General features: G+C 41.2%; 2 protein-coding genes across 7 annotated transcripts in view; one reads left to right on the top strand and one right to left on the bottom strand.

The window, feature by feature from the left end:
- The window catches only part of EDRF1 (erythroid differentiation regulatory factor 1), a 36,258-nt gene extending 35,030 nt beyond the window's left edge, over positions 1-1,228 (bottom strand). For 2 of the 6 annotated variants that reach the window (XM_081192838.1, XM_081192839.1), the window contains exon 1: positions 950-1,216. In XM_081192838.1, coding sequence (XP_081048964.1) covers positions 950-1,063 — 114 coding nt within the window. In that variant the 5' untranslated portion in view covers positions 1,064-1,216. Of the gene's footprint in view, positions 1-949 lie in introns of all 6 variants that reach the window. The other 4 variants (XR_014007836.1, XM_081192840.1, XM_081192842.1 and 1 more) reach the window with 4 other exon arrangements.
- A 1,282-nt stretch (positions 1,229-2,510) lies between these two features.
- On the top strand, positions 2,511-14,919 carry TEX36 (testis expressed 36). Its single transcript, XM_081193104.1, has 4 exons — positions 2,511-2,662; positions 5,131-5,262; positions 12,651-12,728; positions 14,427-14,919. Exons 1-4 carry the CDS (start codon positions 2,612-2,614, stop codon positions 14,760-14,762), a joined length of 597 nt encoding a protein of 198 aa, XP_081049230.1. The 5' UTR covers positions 2,511-2,611; the 3' UTR covers positions 14,763-14,919.
- Positions 14,920-19,717: the final 4,798 nt, after the last annotated feature.

Genomic DNA, 19,717 nt, shown 5'->3' with positions numbered 1-19,717 from the left:
GCCTGTATGGCACCAAACTTCCCTAAGGAAGTAAGACCTTTCAGGGGTAGGGAGAGGGCAAACATGGCAAAACCATCTAGGGCTCCCCAACATGAGGTGCCCCACATAGTGCATAGCTGTCAACTTTCAGATTTGAAAATAAGGGATCAGCAGCCTCACTGTCCCGGGGACAGTCTACGGGATATCTAACAATCCGGGATAGCAACGGGAACCAGCGGGAAACCGCGCTGGAATAAGGGAATTTCCCGCAAAAAAAAGGGAAGGTTGACAGCTATGACATAATGCTATGGCCACTGTGCCGTGTGTCTACTAACCACAATGCAAGATTACAATGAGCAAAGCAGGGAGAACCACCAAGACGCACCTAAAGCCATTTCAGGAATGCCATTTAGTACACTCACAGGGCTACAGAACAAAAATAGCTCCGTCTTTAAAAGAAATAGTTTTGTTACACAATCGCTGTGTATTCTTTTGACCTTTCGGTATCGGTCCTTTCACAGCATCCCCCTTCCTACTCTTACCCACTTAGCAGTTGCCAGAAGTGAACACAAAAACGGTACAAGGAGAACCATGACAGGGAAAGGGGGGGGCACGACAGGGGTGGCAGGGAGAGACGACATTAGAAATTCGTCACTTCGCTTATTTGGACGCACAGCTGAAAGTGAACTCTGACTTCAACTCTCTCTCTCTCCCAGGAGGGTCCCAACCTTGAACTCGAAGCGTGTGAGGAGAAACGGGCGCTCATTCACGCATTGCCCCCTCTCCTTTCCTTTAAGACGGCGACGTGGGGGGTGGGGGAGGGTCCGACACGCGGGTTCCACGTTAATTTGGCAACGTGGGTAAGTGGCTATGGCGGGGAGACACCGAAAGCCCAGAGGCCAGGGAGGGTGCGCTGTGTGGGAGCGCGCGCGCCTAAAGGTCAACAGCCGCCTACGCGGAGTGAGGGTACCTGATTCGGCTCTTCTCGCTCCCCCTTCAGCGACGCCGGGCCAGGCGCGGGTGCCCCCGGGTCGCTTTTCCCCGCTAGGCCCGACTCGGCCCCTGCTCCCCGGGGGTCCCCCATTCGCTTCGCTCCTCCGGCAGCGGCGACCGCGGTGACAACCGGAAGTTCACTGGCTTCCCTGAGAGGAGATTCCGGCGACCTAGGAAGAAAACCGGAAAGAGCTCGACGCTACCACGCACACCTAGGCTCCGCCCCCTCCCTTCCGTCGCTGCGCTAACTTCGTTTCCTCGCTAGGCTACTCACTAAACAACAGAGGGCAGGCTCGCGTGAAAGACAGGAGAACTCTCGCGAGATCTCTTACGGAGCGGTTCAACTCTCAGTCTGGTTCGGAGAGAGAGGATTGGTTAAGACGTGGAGGCGGAGCCAAAAGCTCAATTGTAGTGGGCTCAAAATTGAAGCCTCGCCAATTGACAGTGGTTACTTCTTTGTGATTTTTTCAAGAACTCAAACCAAGACACTCCTATGAATCCTGGGAAATGAAGATTTAGAGTGGAAACTGTAAAAGCCACTATGGGCTGAAAAGCAGTGAGGTTGATTCCACCTGTGCCTTCTGCCCACAGAGCTTGTGTGTGTTCAAATTTTAAGTGGAAATAATTAATGCCCGCTCTCTATATCATTTCTCGTTAGGGGGTTCTTCTGTGAAATGGGGCGAATGGAAGAAGTGCCCCCTTGTGTTGAGACAGAGTGCATGGTGGATTCTCAACCACTCACCCCCAAACATGTAATATCCCAGGTCACTCCAAACAGTGGCTAGTTAGGAGTATCAGAAGGGTAGGCCATTGGTCTTCCCAGCTTTGTACTGTCTGCACACCCTCTCCAGGGTTTACAGTCTCCGAGCGCGGCAAAGCAGGTGCTCTACCACAGGTCCTTCCCTTACAAATGAAGTGAAGGTCCAATCATTATGCTTCTGAGTAAAGGGCTGGGCTAGCTGCTTCTCTGTGGTTTCAATGAGCTCTAAACATGGATATTTTGCATGCAAAGCAGGATTGCATGCGTGAAAACTTTCACAGCAGTTGGGTCTACTCCCCAGTCCATCTGTCAACAAACTGCAATTCATATGCGTGCGGTTAGCCCTCGTGGTGCTTTGCATTCAGCTGTGTAAAGAGATGCTTAAAGATGTGGCTAATGCATTGAATGCGAGGTTCGCCCGCTTCCCTATTAAGATGAATGAAGGAGAGCCTTCCCCCGGGCTCTCACCCACCCCTCCGCTAAATTCACCCGCGTCGGTGTGGCAATAAATTATAAATCTGCTGCCGCGTGTTTCAACTTCCCGTGTGCCTATTCGAAGTCAGTGCTGCCTCTTAAAAGCCGGGAAACTAATAGAGAGAAGAGGCGCTGGCCTTTCTTGAAATAATGAGGGTTTTCTCCGCCTTTTTTATTCATTGCTGGGCGAGCTACGGAGGGCGCTTCTCCACCCGGCCGCGTGTAGTGTCGGTGGGCGATGGAGGGAGTCCCGGGCGCAGAAGACGTGAGCTAGACAGTAGTGACCATGGCAACGACAGCCGCCTCAGCCTCCTGGAGGGGCCGCTCTCCCTTCCGGCTCCCTTGCGGAGCTGAACCCCGCCAGACTACAGCAGGACTCGGGGCGCGCTGGGTCGTGGGGAGGCCATGCCCAAGGGGAGGCGGGCCAACCCCAGCACCGCGCGGGATGGCGCCTGGGTAAGGCGAAGCCCTTAGAGAAGGAGCCTCTGATCAGCTCTGCCGGCGTTGGCTGCTCCCTTTCTCTCACCGGTCGGCGGCGGGTGTTTGTGTGTGAAGGGAAGGGAGAGAAAGGCATAGCCCAACGTCTCAGGTTGCAGCCTGTTGCTTACTTCGTCTTAGTGCTAAATTCCACTACGAAACAAGGATGGAGTAGTGCAACTAAGTACTTAGACCTTCACCTATAACGGTCTTGGGGGGCGGGGTGTGTGTGGTGGTTTTATAAGGCCATGTGTATTACTTAAAGGTGTGAAATTTAAGCACACAAAATTTATTTTCAAACAAATACGCTAATCCACGGACGTCTACATTCCTGTTAAGTTAGAGCAAAATTCTTGTGCAGACCCTGATCTAAAAAACCCCCAATGATACTATGAACTTGTGCAGTTTTGCATTTTGAACTTGCTTTGTAGCACCAGTTTGGCTGACAGTTCTTTGAACAGCCCTGAGACTTCTGGGTATAGGGCAGTATATAAATTCAATTTGCTCTGATGCTAAACACACTTTCTTGGAAACAAGCACCCTTTTGTTGCAGAAAGGGATACTATAACGTTAAAGTAAAAGTACAGTGGTACCTCGGGTTAAGTACTTAATTCGTTCTGGAGGTCCGTTCAAAACCTGAAACTGTTCTTAACCTGAAGCACCACTTTAGCTAACGGGGCCTCCCGCTGCCGCCACGCTGCTGGAGCACGATTTGTGTTCTCGTCCTGAAGCAAAGTTCTAACCTGTAGCACTATTTTTGGGTTAGCGGAGTCTGTAACCTAAAGCGTATGTAACCTGAAGCGTACAGTGGTGCCTCGCAAGACGAAAATAATCGTTCCGCGAGTCTCTTCGTCTAGCGGTTTTTTCGTCTTGCGAAGCAACCCGATTAGCGCTATTAGCGGTTTAGCGGCTATTAAAGGCTTAGCGGCTAAAAGGCTATTAGCGGCTTAGCGGCTTAGAAAAAGGGGGAGGGGAAGCGAAAAAATCGCAAGACTCGCAAGACTTTTTCATTTTGCGAAGCAGGCCCATAGGGAAATTCGTCTTGCGAAGGGCATCGAAAAACGGAAAACCCTTTCGTCTAGCAGGTTTTTTGTCTTGCGAGGCATTCGTCTTGCAGGGCACCACTGTATGTAACCCGAGGTACCACTGTAATGAAATGAGAATATGTAACCATGCATATAACTGGCTACCTCTGACTGGATGGGGCGCCACCTGCAGCTATGAGTATCGGCTTTGCTGTGCCCTGATACCCACATGCTCATCCAGGGGTTGATGTGGGGCCTGTTTGCCATTATCCTCATCATTCTGCCATTCTCTGGATTGTCATTCAGAGCCTCCTGGACTGTGGGGCCCTAGACTTTGGGGCCCCAAAGTCCAGCCTTAGCTTCACCAATATAAGGAATCATTCGTTTAAATAAGGGACAGGTAATAACAATACAGGATAAATGGAAGTGTGGACAAATCCTGTAAGAAATCAAGTGTTGGCGGTTGCTTTGGATTTGTCATCATGAAAGTCAAGAATTTCTTAGACTGGTTTCTACAGCTGTATTTTCTACAATAATTTTATCAAAGGTGCACCCTTTCCCCTAATAATAACACCACACACAAAGCAATTCTCTCCCCCCCGCCCCCTTTTGGGTGCATTTCCATTATTTCTCTTCCCCCGCTAACACCCAGGTTTACTTGTCTAAATATTTGCCTTCTCCAAAATTTTACTGCCCAGTTAGTATGCTGCTCTTTTTTTCCCATTTGCTGAGAAAACACCTCATTACCTTTGTCACTGCTGGCAGTCATATAATGGGCAGAAGCATAACAGTATCTGAAGTGTGCTATAGTCCATGACAACTTCTGCCATAATAAATTTGTTAGTCTTTAAGGTGCCATAAGAGTCTTTGATATTTTTTGTTGTTGCTGCAAGTTATTAACATGGCTACCCTTTGGGAAAATATTTTGAAGTTCTAAACTGAAGTGACAGTACAAGGAAGTGTTCACAGCTCTCGTACCGATTCTTCAGTTCATCCTGAAGCAGTTAATAATATTCAGAGCAGGTTTATGACATCACTGTCAGGATCTCTCCTGAAACATGTGAACACTGCAATAACATTGAAAAACCCTGTTCCTACTTAAGGTCACTCTTCCACTAGAGTGGACCAGAATTGCAGCCCTGCCAATTGAATAGGCTTGCCATTTATTATGAAATTTATGTGCGTTTTACTGCTTTCATCCATATATTTATATTACCTACCCAAGCTTTGAAAACAGAAATTATATTTTATTTTGCATTTGATATTTGGTTTGTTAAGTGAAAGTAGAGTGGGATTCTTGCTTCTTAATGGAGCCTCTAGGTGTTGCTGCAATACAAATAATACAAACTTGCTTCTACTTTTTATATTTTGTTATGTTTTTATGTTTTCTTTATATTTTTGTTTCTTTTTTATGTTTCACAGTTTGCACAGTCTGGAAAACTGCAAATATTTCCTGAATCGCTTACAGCCTCTATGCAAAAACAGATACTAAATTTAGAAGCTACTAATCAAATCAACAATAGATTGCCACAGATGTACAAAGTTCGGGAGAAGGTCAGTAAACATTCTTGCATTCATGAGTGTCAATTTGATGTATGAATGTTTGTGACTACTTGCTAGACTGATTATTTATTAGGTAAAAAACTAAATTAGCTTCAGTTTTAAAAACTGTAAACGTAACTTTCTACCCATATTATTAATCTTGTAATATTCTGGGCATATGTTGAATGTTATTAATTGCACACTGTACAGTATTACAGAAGTTTTAATTTACAATTTCACTTTTGACTGCACAAATGTAGTTTTGTCCAGTTTATATGCTATAGTATTATACATGTTGATAGTAAAATGTAATAAAATGACTTTTATTTCATATAGGGCCATCTTAATTTTGTTTTTTATGTCCTTAAGACTTAACGATGAGGAACCTGTGGCCCTCCAGATATTGTTGGACTAAATTTTTCAACATCCCTGACCTTTGGCCATCTGCTTGGGGCTGATGGGAGTTGGGAGTCTTAACAACAGCTAGAGCAGGCATAGGCAAACTTGGCCCTCCAGATCTTTTGGGACTACAACTCCCATCATCCCTAGCCAACAGGACCAGTGGTCAGGGATGATGGGAGTTGTAGTCCCAAAACATCTGGAGGGCCGAGTTTGCCTATGCCTGCGCTAGAGGGCCACAAGTCTTCCATCCCTGCTCTAAGTAGCCCTTATTCAGTACATTATATAAGCCCATCAGAATCTAGCTTCTAATGTATCATACTGGCATGACAGTCTGGATCTAAAGAAAAAATATATATTAATAAAATCATCTATTATAAATTAAAACATCTTGCTTAAATATATGAATATTTTAGAGATGGTACAGGCAATATTTTTTGTCATGGGAACTGGTCTGTATTTTCTCAGGCATAGGTTCATGTGAATAAAAATAGCATCTGAACTGGGCAATCACTGATATGATTTTCATGACCATGATGTTATGTCCACCTCAACTTTCCTGAGCAGTGGAAGTTCTAGGGCACAGTGCTTATGTGGGTTCTGTTTCCTTTGAAAGGAAATCACTGGAGGCTTATGGAGTTTTGTAATATTTGAGTTCATGTACAAATATAGATGTTAAAAGTTGGTAGTGGCACAGATTAAACATGCAAATAGACAGTCAAATCCACTGCTCCATATAGACCTCCAGAGAGAGGCAACCCTGATGCTGTTAGCAGAGCTAAATCCCGAGAGCTCCATAAGCTATCTATTTCAATGCATGTTCTCCTCTCAGGGTGTATATTATAAGGTGCATTCAATGCTAGATGCAGGTGCCTTTTTGTGGTGCTGTACACCTGTCGTCCCCATGTCATCCTCATTTTGTTGTTGTTGTTAATGATTTCATAAAAACTAAATGGAGAGATGTATCACTCCTTCCAACAGAACAGAAAAGAAAAATAGAGAGAAAGCACTATTGATAAAACAACTTTGTTTGTAGATCTGGAATAATTAAAAAAAACACAATAACAGTCATACTGCACAAAAACCAATGAACCTCTTGACCTATGATTGCTTTCCAGTATATCCATTTTGTATGCTTTACATGAATATAAAAATTGTTCAGATTACTGAACAAATATCAAGAATTAGACAGTTAAAGGGTATCTTTCTTATTTAACTGCATATAATTAAAAACATTTACAAATTATTTGAATAATTGCAGCAAATTGCAAGACACAGATGGCAGACAGGATAAACTATTTTTCAAATATTATTAATTTCCTTTTTTTAAAAAAGCAACCACCTATAATTGCAAACAAATGGACCAGGAAATAATGTCATTTGATGAAGGAAAAAGCACATAAATATGGGCTTCCTTAAATATGAGCTGCGCAGATTGCCTTGCATTCTGAATGTGTGTATGCATGCATGTATACTATTTATTAGCTGATCTTCTGCTTAAACTCTCACAGTGCCTTACAGAATAAAACAATGAAAGCAATAGAATAACATGCAATAAAACATCTACAGATTAGAAGTTGAGGCAGAGAATAATAAAATACCAGCATAAACATATAACACAATCTTAGACACATCTACTCTGAAGTAAGTCCCATTTATTGCAATATATATTCAATTCAATAGAGCATTTCTTCCTGGAAAGTATTGCAGGCGAAGAGGCTTAAAAGTCCCTAGCAAGTCTTGGGTTTTCACCTGGGGCTTAAAAGGGAAAAAAACGCCTGTCTTCCATCACTACCTACCATGTTGAGATGCAGAGAGAGAGAGAGAGAGAGAGAGAGAGAGAGAGAGAGAGAGAGAGATTGGTATATTTAAGACAATTTGGATTATAGATACAGTTACCCACCTCTGAGAACATTAGGTATATCAAGATTTCGCAGAAGGGTTTGAATCTGAAGAAATTCAGAATTCAGCGAGATTGAGGGGAAAGCCACGGAGTATGAGGCAGAGTCCCTTGATAGAGTGTACAGAGAGCTTTCCAATCCCATCACCAAAGCCTGAAAGAGCAAAGGGGCTTCTCTCCTCATGGGTCTGAAGGCTGTTTGGGCACTACAGCTACAATGGCTACCATGTTTACAACTTCCCTCACAACCATTCTATGCCCTAGCTAACTAGGCTGAGCCAAGAGGAGCTAGAGTAGGGTGTGCTCATGACTAGCAATCCCTCTGCTCAGGACCCAAAGCAGAACCTCAAATATCAGCGGGTTCATGTGGGAAAAGATGGTTCTTCAGTTATGTGACCAATTTCCCTCTGTCTGTTCATTCTTGTTGTAGATTGTGTAATGTAGAGGAAGGGAAATAGATGGATTTCACAACTAACTTTCAGCAGTCCAAGTTTTTAAGCATAAGAATACATGGCTGTACCATTCTATTTTATTAAGCTGGCTAACTCTTTTCTGAATGCACAAGAAAATACATAAGAAATGAGTCTCATTATTTCTATATGTAATATTAATTTAGGAGGCATGCCTTCTGTGTTTTTCAAACGTATTTTAAGGATGGGGTTAAATATCACTGTTTCTTCCCAGTAGAGTGATTTAGTGAAGCTATGAGGGTACATCCCAGAGGTTTTGGTTTTATTTCCTACAGTTCAAGCAGCTGCAACACTTTGTAATCAACAGTGGTATCCTTCAAAAGGGAAAAATTAGCAACTTGAAGGGAACTTGTTCAACTGAAGTAAAACTTGAATGGAATATGCTCTTGCTGAACATCAAACCCAAGTAATGCAACCTTTCACAGGATAGTTCTCTTTGAGAATAAAAAACTGTTGTATTTTTGTTTCCAACCTACTACATGTTAAGTTTAATTGGATTCTTTCTTAGTCTGGTGTTTGCTGAGCTCACGGTAATAGCAACCATGTTTTAGAAACCGGAATAGAGCAAAAGGCTAAAGATCTGTGTCTGAGGGTGGAGGGGGATTTATATTTCTAAACCATCTGTCATTTTGGCCACTGATTAAAAGAGGCTATTAAGCCATTGGTCTATTATGTTCTGATCTGGCTTTAATTAGTGTGACATCTATTTATTTCTGTTGTTTGTTTGTTTTTTCCACTGTTTAGGAATATTCTGAGAAGTATGTATGATCCTTTTATGATGAACTAAAATAGACATGTCAGAATGAGCAGATTGCCATTAGGTGGTATATGATGTCACAAAAACACAGTGTGAGAGACTTGACTTTACTTGAACAATTTTTGAATAACTGCTGGAGAAGGCTTTTCTCCAGTTTTAAAGAAACTGGAAGCTAACTGTGGGCAACAGCTGACTGTCTAATCTCTCCCTGTGAGGCACCACTCTAGCTGTGAGATTAATTAACTTGCTTAGAGGGAGCACTACAGCATTTCCTTAGTTGTATCACATTGTTCTTACTTTTGTTGCAGTCTTGCAAATGGTTTCAAGTATAGCTGAATTATTCAATCATTAAGATTGAGTGAATTCATTTACTACATACATAAACTGGGGTCCAAAGGTGGAACTAGTTCCATGTACCCAAGGGGCATTTATACTTGTATTTCCCAAAAAACAAAATAAAACAGCCTGCATAGCAAGCAGCTTTTAAAACTGAGGGGACTTTCAAAAGCCGTTTGTGATATAACATGGGGATCTGTTCAAAGAAAAAGCAAAAGTCAAAAATTCCCCAGGGTATACCCAAGTCCTTGGGGATGCCTAAAGTAGCTCTTTGAATCCTGGTATTTCGCATAGTACATTTTAAATAAGTCCTTTAGTTATGTGTTAGAGGGCCTAGAAATGTTCATGGATATAACTGCACTCGGTGGATCTTAAAAAAAAAAAGGATCTCTGAAATTTTTGACATCTTCTATCAGTTAATTCTGGTCATCAATTACAGTGGTATTGGGTTAGATATCTAGGCTGGCAGAGCAGATCTTGTTATTTTTTTTCGGTTTACCTAGATCCTTTGAAAATTGTAAAACAAGACTCATGGTCTAAAATAGAGAATATGCTGAGAAGTGTCAGGTGGGGCCTGAAAAAAAGCTTTCTCAGTTAAATGTGTTATCTGATCATTGCTTTCCAATGCATGTTAGAGAACAGAAACTCTTTATTTCTGGAATTCTGTCAATCTGGCAGGCTGAAATAGGTGAAGCCGGCAATATTCAAATAAATAATTTTTTTGTGTGCACAATATTTGCAATTATAAGCAAACATTTTTGCAGTTGAAACAATCAAAATATAATGTTGGAATGCTATTGACTTCTTAGAAAATTTTAAGAATTGTTATTAGACTGACCCTACAGCAAAGCCAACATGCTGCCTTTGCAGTTTTGTTGCTCTCCCAGCAGTAAAGTAAAAAACAAAATAATATCTGAATAAGCAAGAGATAACATGGCAGCACCAGAAGCCATTGCCACAGGGCCCCCCAGAAATTGCCATAGGCCCCCCCAGAAATGCTACTATTGTGCACCAACCATAGCCACATTAGATAGGCGCAGAAGGCACAAGTCACTGCATGGTGATGGTCCACACACCTTCACATGTAAAAACAAAATCCCATACACGAATCATCCAGGAAGAGCTGACAATGCAATGCCCAGTTCAGCTTCCATAGGTCAAGATCAGTGTACCTCCAATGCCACAATCAAGTGAAACCTCATCAGATGCAGCACATACCAGAGGGGTCAGGGCCTCCTGTAGGAAACCCCAACACTTCACTGAAGGAAAACACTAGTTCAGGAAACCTGCAGAATCAGGGGACCTGATGCATCCCAATTAAATTTACCACCTGGCTCTGGACCCTTCACAGTCTTCTCTGGGATCTCAAGAACAGAAATGGGAATGAATAAAGGTGAAAGCTCAAGCTAAACAGTGCAAGAATTCATTGTTAAGATATGCTTAGAATCAAGACCTTGTTAGTACGCCAGTCTTACTACCAGTGTTAGAAACTAGGAGCTAAATGGTACCTTAAACCTAGGTTGTGGGCGCCACAACGGAATGTCTAGGTGCGCTTTTTCATAACAAGAATACAAAGCTGAAAGGGAATGAACTGCAGCCAAAAATCTTATGTTCATTTTTCACATGGTCTAGTCCTCATCTGAACCAGAAAAAAACATAGCCATGCTTCCCTTGCGCCCCCCCCCCCCAATATCCTTATGAAGGTCTCACAAAATGCTGCCTTTCTGTAAGGCCAGGTGAGAGGCAAAACCTATCAGCTTGCCTGATGCTGAAGTGATCTTGGAAGTCGAGCTGGCAGGAATTTCTTCTCCAATGCCCCCAGTGCCAGCAGTGGCAGCTGTAATCTGAAATCTTAGGTGCAGTACTGCACCCAGAGCTCAGAAATTGCTCACGCTAATTCAATTCCCAGTCACAAAATGCGCCTACAACAATGGGAGTTTCGAATGCTGCTTACAACAAAAACCCTCAGTTGCTGCCTGTAAGCTGTTTGTGGAACAACTGTAAGGGTTTGTTCCTTATCAATCATCTAGACAGGCTGCTGTTCAACACTTGGTTCTCTTATGTATTAATCTTTCCAGTAGCACTGGAGAACTTCCCTGCTGGTCAGTAATCTAGTTGTTAGTCATCTTTGCTTGCTGCCTTGCTCCCATGCCTATGCTGAAAGTCCATGGATTGCAATGGATAGAAGAGCAATAATTGATTTTTCATGCTACAATATTTCCTGCAGACTACAGTTTGAATCCTGTAGCTTTCCAAACACTGATGGCACTAGCTTAATTTGCTACATCCCTTTTACCAGGACCACAGAGGGAAGGAGAGAGTTCTAACCTAATCATAGCAGTCGGTTCTATAGAACAGGACCATAGAACATGGGGAGCACATAGGCAACAAGCCTCCTAGGAAAAACCAAGTCTCACACAGAACTATCAGTGATTCCACACAGGCATCAATGCACCAACTCTGTACCAATGTCTGTGTCATGGAAGTGTACATTTTGCAAGGGAGAGGACTACATACACATACTACAAGATACATATATACTACAACAGCAAGCTCACAGTCCAGTCAATCTCAGTGGGAAAGAAATGGAATGGGAATAAGTAGGTTTTGGAGATACATTGCAATGATTTTTATTTTTTTTTAGAAGGCAAAACTTACTTTTGGGGGGTCCTGCTAGCAAGAAATAGCAAACAGCTAGAAACAGCAATTTTAAAAGTTATTTTGAAACATAAAAGTGCAAACTTTCATCTCGTGATAAATTATGGGAGGGGCTGTGAGCTGGATAAATTGTCTCGTTTGTTCTTTTCATCCGCCAAATTAAGGATTTTGTAGCAGGGTGCTGCACTACTTGGCTATTTGGTTGCCTCTAACTTTATAGTTTTGAATTAAGACTCTTAAAACTGTTTTGTTCTTTATTTGCATTTTGTTGAGTCTGCAGGAGGCAGTTGGCTTTCACTTCACTAGATCACAGAAAATCTTTAGAGACTAGCTTTCCTGGCTGTCGCTTAATATGAGATGCCAGAACTTGGAAACTAACTGTAATAAAATTTAACATGTGTACTTGTGCTTGCTATATTTGAGACTTAGCCATTTTCAATATATAGTCGGTAATTTGATATAATATATAGCATATAATATATAGCATCTTCTCAGTGGGTGGCACTGAGCTCATAAATCTCAAGTTGATTCAATTACGAGTTTCCTTTTGAAGTCCAGCTTTTATTAGCTGTAGACTCAGCACTAAAAGAAATCTTGGTATTTGTCTAAAAAATTGTGCCTCTATAAATAAAACTGATCTAATTCAAAAGTTTGGGTACTTATGTAAGTGTTTAGATGACTAGGAGAGATTAAATTATCTTATAAATTTAGTGTATAATGTAATCAATCTGTATTCTTTTCTAACAGACTACCTACAAAGAAACACATAACATATAGGCATGTTTACATGAATGTAATCTTGGGTTCTGTTGAATATGAAAGCTACAGCAATACTGCACAGGCGTAATAATTATTATATTTTTCTTGTTTCTATTTTTAGAAACCAGTAAACACATTTCCATTTTCAATCCATGATAATAGACATTGTTTATTGAATGTCGGAGAGTACTTGGATTCTGTAAGTATTGTGTCTTTTGCTTGGGGCAAGGGGTTCTTTCTTTTAAGAGTTGCTGTCTCTTTTCCAAGCGACCTGATTCATTCTCCCTTTTGTAGTATCCCACTTCCAAATGATAGTAGAATTGATGTAAAAAAGAGTGAAAGGCAGAACTGATGACAAACAGATAAAAATACATAGATAAGACATAGCAATGTAAACAAAACCATTAAAGCAACATAAAATCAATCAGAATAACCTCTGCTGCTCTTTACTAAAAAAAAAATTCTCTAATGCATCAAGATCCTACTTAATTAGAAGCTGGGCTAAAAAGTTTTTAGCTGGTACCTACAACCAGTAGTAGCACCATCTAGCTTTCCAGATATAGGACATTCCATAGTTTGGTAGGTACCACTGGGAAGGTCTTTTCATTAGTTGTAGAGGTATGACCTTCACTCAAAGATGGTTTGACAAGTAGCCACACCCAGCAAATCTTAATGGCCAGGTGCAATTTACAGGGAGATGAACCTAGGTCCTAAGTAATTTAGAGCTTTATTAAGTGACTTCAGAACTTTGGCTCAGTATAAGACAGGCAGCCAATATAGGTTCTTCAGAATGGGTTTTATAAGAGTACAACTAAACAAGTGAGTCAATACTATTGTCGCAGGATTCTGTACCAGCTACAGTTCACAAATAATTTTCACAGGCAGCTCCAGCTAGAGCACATTAAGTATTCTGGAAGTTACCAGGTCACTGTGGCTGAGCTATCTGTCCAGGAATGGCCTTAGAGAGTAGATCAGCCAGACACTAGCTTCCACTAACAAAGATGAGGCCAAGAACACCCACATATTGTGCACAAGTTCCATCAGAAGGAATGCAGCTCTGGCCATAACAGGCCATCTACCAAATTCCTGGCTTTAAGGACAACCTACCCACAAGACACCTGTCTTTTGGGGATTCAGCTTCAGTTTATTGGTCCCATCACTTCCTCCAGAGAGCAGTCTGATGCAATGCTAAAGTGTGATAAATTTTAACGGGTTTGCTTGTTTATTTATGTTTATTTCTCTGCTAAAGTTATATCTTGTCTCATTGCAAGATTTAAGACAGATTGCTTGCCCTTAACATAGCTCTTAGAAGTGCACAAAAATTGTCCTTAATCAGAAGAATGGAAATAAATGCTTGCTGTCCAGCCTAACCTTGATCAAAATGTCAGACTCAATGGTGTCAGTAAGCGCTGCCTCACACATTGCTGTAGAAGCAGGTCAGCATTAAAATGTAGCGTGGAGTTCAATGCTAGGCCTACTTAGAGTAAACTCATCAAAATTAATGAGTATGACTAAGTTTGGTCTATTCATTTCAGTAGGTTTACTCTGCATAAAAGTTAGTTTAATTCCACCCACAGTGTATACTTGTGTCTACTCCACACTGAGTGAGGCAACTCTACATCTTTTTTCACTATGGAAAATTAGCCTTGGTTCCCTGATGTGTGATTCGGTGATGTACACAACTGTGCTTAAGTTTGTTGACGTGTATTCGCTTTTCCTGTATATCAGATGAGAATGATATCTTTAGAAATTAATTGTTTATCTGCAGCTATCAAGATCCGCTCCCAAATATGCTAATAAAACATTCTGTGATGGTTCTGTAATTAGGGTATATTGTTAGCTACCTTAAACAGTGAGAAAAACCTGAAGTATATGTGTTTTCTTTCATCTCTTTTAGGGACTAGGACTAAGGAAATTTCAACGCGAGACATGCCAACACCATTCAGAAAGCTACCTTTTTTTGGCCCATGAACCCATTCCAAGCAGTACTGACAAGCATACCATTTATCAGACTTCATTTGTCGAGTATCCAAATACCAAGCGGTCCATTCTGGGGCGATTTCCCAAAAGCCATGCAGATAGGTCCTTTGCTTTAAATTCTTCAGCTGCAAACGATTATCTGTGGTTTTCAAAAGGCCATGCCAGTCCTAATATTTCAGCTCCTGTCAGGCCTGAGAGAAGCTCTCTCTCTGAGCCTCAGCAACTTTTACCTGCTGAACATTCAACAGAATAAATTTTCCATGTGAAGCCGCTACTAAACCACATTCCAGTGTGGATTTACAATAGGCTTTTAAAGATTAGCAAACACCACCTTTATCATTCTACTTTTCCCCCCCTGGATCTGAAATTATTTTAAGAAGCTAAGTGGCATTAAAGCAACAGGAATTGGATGAGTGGTTGCATTTATACAGCTGGGTGTTGTTGTTTTTTAAAAAAGGATCAGTGTATTTGGAAAAGGGAAACACATTTTATGTTTGCCTTGAATATAAAATAACTTTCGTTTTCGCTCTAAAACATCAAGATTTTTCACTGTGTCTCTGGAGGCTTGAGCTATCTCTACCTCCATCTGGCAATCGGTTTAACAACCTGTGTGGATACATGGGATGTTGCCCATGCCTCTGTCATGTCCCTGCCAGGATGAGATGTGTTGGTAAAGATAGCATCTGATCAATCATCTTTAAAGCTGTTTAGAGCTTTGAGGAAAGTGAGAGGCATATCAGTGTAACTCTTGCTATACTCCTTCCCCATTTGCTTACATGCGAAGTTGTAAAGGATACTTTGCGTAGTTGGGAGTTTTCAGATATTTTAACTGAGGAGTCCTACGAATGAAATGTATATTTTTCTCTATTCAGGATGACAACTCATCCTAAGATTGGCCTGATGCCACTTATTTTGTGGCAATATTATTTATTCTGGAACACAAGAGCTCTCTCTACATGGATGCCATACTGCAAAATATCATGGCACTGTAACAGTTTATAATATATGTACCACATCTCCATGGTGTCATTTATTTTTTGAAAATATTGGCCTGGCAGTTTCACATTAGCTGCTTCTGCAGCATAGCTGCCAACACCTACTGGGTGTTACCCTCAAGGTTCCATAAATGATTTGTGGGTTGTATATTACTATATGAAAATCATTGCTGTGCATGCAAGCATCCTGGTCACACTCAAAGGACAACAATTTTCTAATACATACAAGGTTAAGGATTTCACACCTTTAGCCAAAAACCCTACCATGGCATGCAACAGAAGCCATAAAATGTCAAAATAGCAAGCAGGTACACAAGCATGACGATTCCATTATGTTGGCATCACATGCATATCTCTTTATAAACTAAATGCCAGTTGATACATTTTGCCCTTACTTTTTTTTGTAAAGGTGGATCACAATATACTGAAAACAGTACAACATTAGCTTCTTCCCAATCCATATAAAAATTCCCTCCATCAATACACAGTGCAAATTTCATGTCAAGATAAGTTATTGTGGAAGTTTTCCAAAATAATTTAGTACATTTCCTCAGTAGCTACTGAAATAATGATGATGATGATTTTATTTGTAAAGGGGCCCCCTATCGAGATGCTTGGGGTGCTGTTGCACAACATTTTGAAACAAAAAACAATTAATGACATCATTAAAACAGTGGCAAAGCCAAGAGCGTGGCATCATTAAAAGAAAGTGATTTCTTGTTTCAAGGCAGATAAAAGCAGCCTGTCTATTGCAGAATCAAAATTTCCACAGCATTAGCCAACAATTTCATCCCCAAGCAGATTCCAAAGTAAAGTGCACGCCAATCACATAATATGTGAAGTACCCCATGCTGTTTGGCACACTCAGGAGGGCAATCTTGGTCCTCCTACAGAAGGAAGAAATGCATTCTTGCTACATTTGTAATGTTTATCTGGGGTTTAGAGTTACAAGTGAATAAAGCAAAATTCATGTTTTGCAACAGCAAGAAAAGAGTCTAGCTTTGTTAACTCTATCTACTTCTCCATAATCTAGATTTCTTAAACATTTTCCATTTCTAATATATTTAAAGAGTAATTGTGGGTTCCTGTTTATCATATAAATGTATACATAATGGTAAACCCCTTTGTACATTTAGTAAACTGAGTTTTGGTCTTGTGGGATCCAGCAAGTTCAGCATGTTGAATGGTAATGTTGGAACTTACCAAGGAGTAGCAGGAGAACCACCTATATTAGCATGGTGGGAAATCATAGAATCATAGAATCATAGAGTTGGAAGAGACCACAAGGGCCATCGAGTCCAACCCCCTGCCAAGCAGGAAACACCATCAGAGCACTCCTGACATATGGTTGTCAAGCCTCTGCTTAAAGACCTCCAAAGTAGGAGACTCCACCACACTCCTTGGCAGCAAATTCCACTGTCGAACAGCTCTTACTGTCAGGAAGTTCTTCCTAATGTTTAGGTGGAATCTTCTTTCTTGTAGTTTGGATCCATTGCTCCGTGTCCGCTTCTCTGGAGCAGCAGAAAACAACCTTTCTCCCTCCTCTATGTGACATCCTTTTATATATTTGAACATGGCTATCATATCACCCCTTAACCTCCTCTTCTCCAGGCTAAACATGCCCAGCTCCCTTAGCCGTTCCTCATAAGGCATCGTTTCCAGGCCTTTGACCATTTTGGTTGCCCTCCTCTGGACACGTTCCAGTTTGTCAGTGTCCTTCTTGAATTGTGGTGCCCAGAACTGGACACAGTACTCCAGGTGTGGTCTGACCAGAGCAGAATACAGTGGCACTATTACTTCCCTTGATCTAGATGCTATACTCCTATTGATGCAGCCCAGAATTGCATTGGCTTTTTTAGCTGCCGCGTCACACTGTTGGCTCATGTCAAGTTTGTGGTCAACCAAGACTCCTAGATCCTTTTCACATGTACTGCTCTCAAGCCAGGTGTCACCCATCTTGTATTTGTGCCTCTCATTTTTTTTGCCCAAGTGCAATACTTTACATTTCTCCCTGTTAAAATTCATTTTGTTTGTTTTTGCCCAGTTCTCTAATCTGTCAAGGTCGTTTTGAAGTGTGATCCTGTCCTCTGGGGTGTTAGCCACCCCTCCCAGTTTGGTGTCATCTGCAAATTTGATCAGGATGCCCTTGAGTCCATCATCCAAGTCGTTGATAAAGATGTTAAATAAGACCGGGCCCAAGACAGAACCCTGTGGCACCCCACTAGTCACTCTTCTCCAGGATGAAGAGGAACCATTGATGAGCACCCTTTGGGTTCGGTCAGTCAGCCAGTTACAAATCCACTGAGTGGTAGCAGAGTCAAGACCGCATTTTACCAGCTTCTTTACAAGAATATCATGGGGCACCTTGTCAAATGCCTTACTGAAATCAAGGTAGGCTATATCCACTGAGTTCCCTTCATCTACCAGGCTTGTAATTCTGTCAAAAAATGAGATCAGGTTAGTCTGACATGACTTATTTTTCAGAAATCCATGCTGACTATTGGTGATCACAGCATTCCTTTCTAGGTGCTCACAGACTGTTTGCTTAATGATCTGCTCCAGAATCTTCCCTGCTATTGATGTCAGACTGACTGGGCGGTAATTATTTGGGTCCTCTCTTTTCCCCTTTTTGAAAATTGGGACAACATTTGCCCTCCTCCAGTCTGCCGGGACTTCGCCTGTTCTCCAGGATTTCTCGAAGATGACTGCCAGTGGTTCTGAGATCACATCTGCCAGTTCTTTTAATACTCTTGGATGCAGCTCATCTGGCCCTGGAACACCCATGTTAATTTCTAAAAGGAGAGCTTATTGAGTTGGCATTGCACCATCATTGCTGTTATAATTAATCATACTAATAATACTGAGTTGATATACAATGATCCCCAAGCATTTTTCTAAGGGAACTCACCAGTGGAATTAGGCTACTGCTCATGACTTACCTGTTGCCCCTCTTGACTCGAGATGTGGCATGCAGAGGTAACTATTTGAAATCAAACTCTATGTCCATCACTTTTTCAACCAACACAAAATATTTCTGCACCCTGATGATGAGGTTGCCCCATAATTTGTGTAACAATATGACCATTCCAATAATCTGAGTTTGTTTTCATATGGAAGCAGAGGGAATGATTTAGTCATAGTTCTGAAAAAGTGGTGTGGGAAATGGAGCTGGGTTCCAGTTTCACAGTCTTCAAGCTGAAATTGTTTAGAACTCGGTCTGTAAAGAAAAATGGCAGAAGAGACTTCTCACTGTTTACTACATGGGCTAAGCAACCCTATGCACACATATTTGGGAGTAAATCCACAAACACAGTAGGACTTCTAAGTGTAGATATGCATTAGATTGCACTGTAATTCTAGGTTTATTTACCTTTGTTTTAATTTGAGCCAGGGCAACATGGGTTCTGTTTTTAGTGCTATAGCTCACCTCTAAAAAGGAAAATGGTTCTAAGCATGTGCGGAGCCCCTTTTCCTCATGTTGAGTCATAATAAACTCTCACATATCTGGAATTAGGGGAAAGGCTTGGAAGCCAAATGGTGTAACTTCCAGGCTAGTTTAAATTGGTTTTTTATTTTAAAAAATAATAATCTTAAGCCACCAGAGTTTATTCTCTAGATTCTTGAATATCTCACGTATGTAATTTATGTTAAATATGTGTACCATGTCATCAGCACAAGGACTGTATATAATGTGCTTGCAAAAAAGCTTTTTCTGATGAAAACGTCCAGCCTATTTTCTTAAAGTGCTTTACTATGGGAATAATGTGCTGATCTATTATAAAAACGCAATAACTTCTGAAGCAGTTTTATTTTGCCATTTCCTCCCCTGTAGATTTTTTGCAATATATTTCTAGAAATACTTTATGCACTCTAACACAAAACAATATCTACAGCAGTAATAATAAATTACATGCAGTGGGAATTCAAGCTTGTTCTCGTGTCCAAGGTGATATAGTGGAAATCATTCATAATGAAGAAGAAAGTAATTGTTATGCAGCATTTTTGTATTAAGCATAGCCCCCAAATTATCCTGAGTATACAGCACAATGTTCTTGGGGCTTTGATACAACTAAAGTCTAATAAAATGCATGTGTATATCCCCTTATTTGCATAACTGAAATGCCTATAAATTCAAACTTCTTCGATTTTAAAGGGATGCCAAATCTCAGTCCACTCTCTGAATATGTCCTAGACTCATAATTAATCAAAAAAC

Source organism: Podarcis bocagei, assembly GCF_964188305.1.
Source record: "Podarcis bocagei genome assembly, chromosome: 4".
NCBI lineage: Eukaryota > Metazoa > Chordata > Lepidosauria > Squamata > Lacertidae > Podarcis > Podarcis bocagei.
The sequence above is the reverse complement of the archived record's forward strand: the minus strand, read 5'-3'. Positions and strand labels throughout refer to the sequence as shown.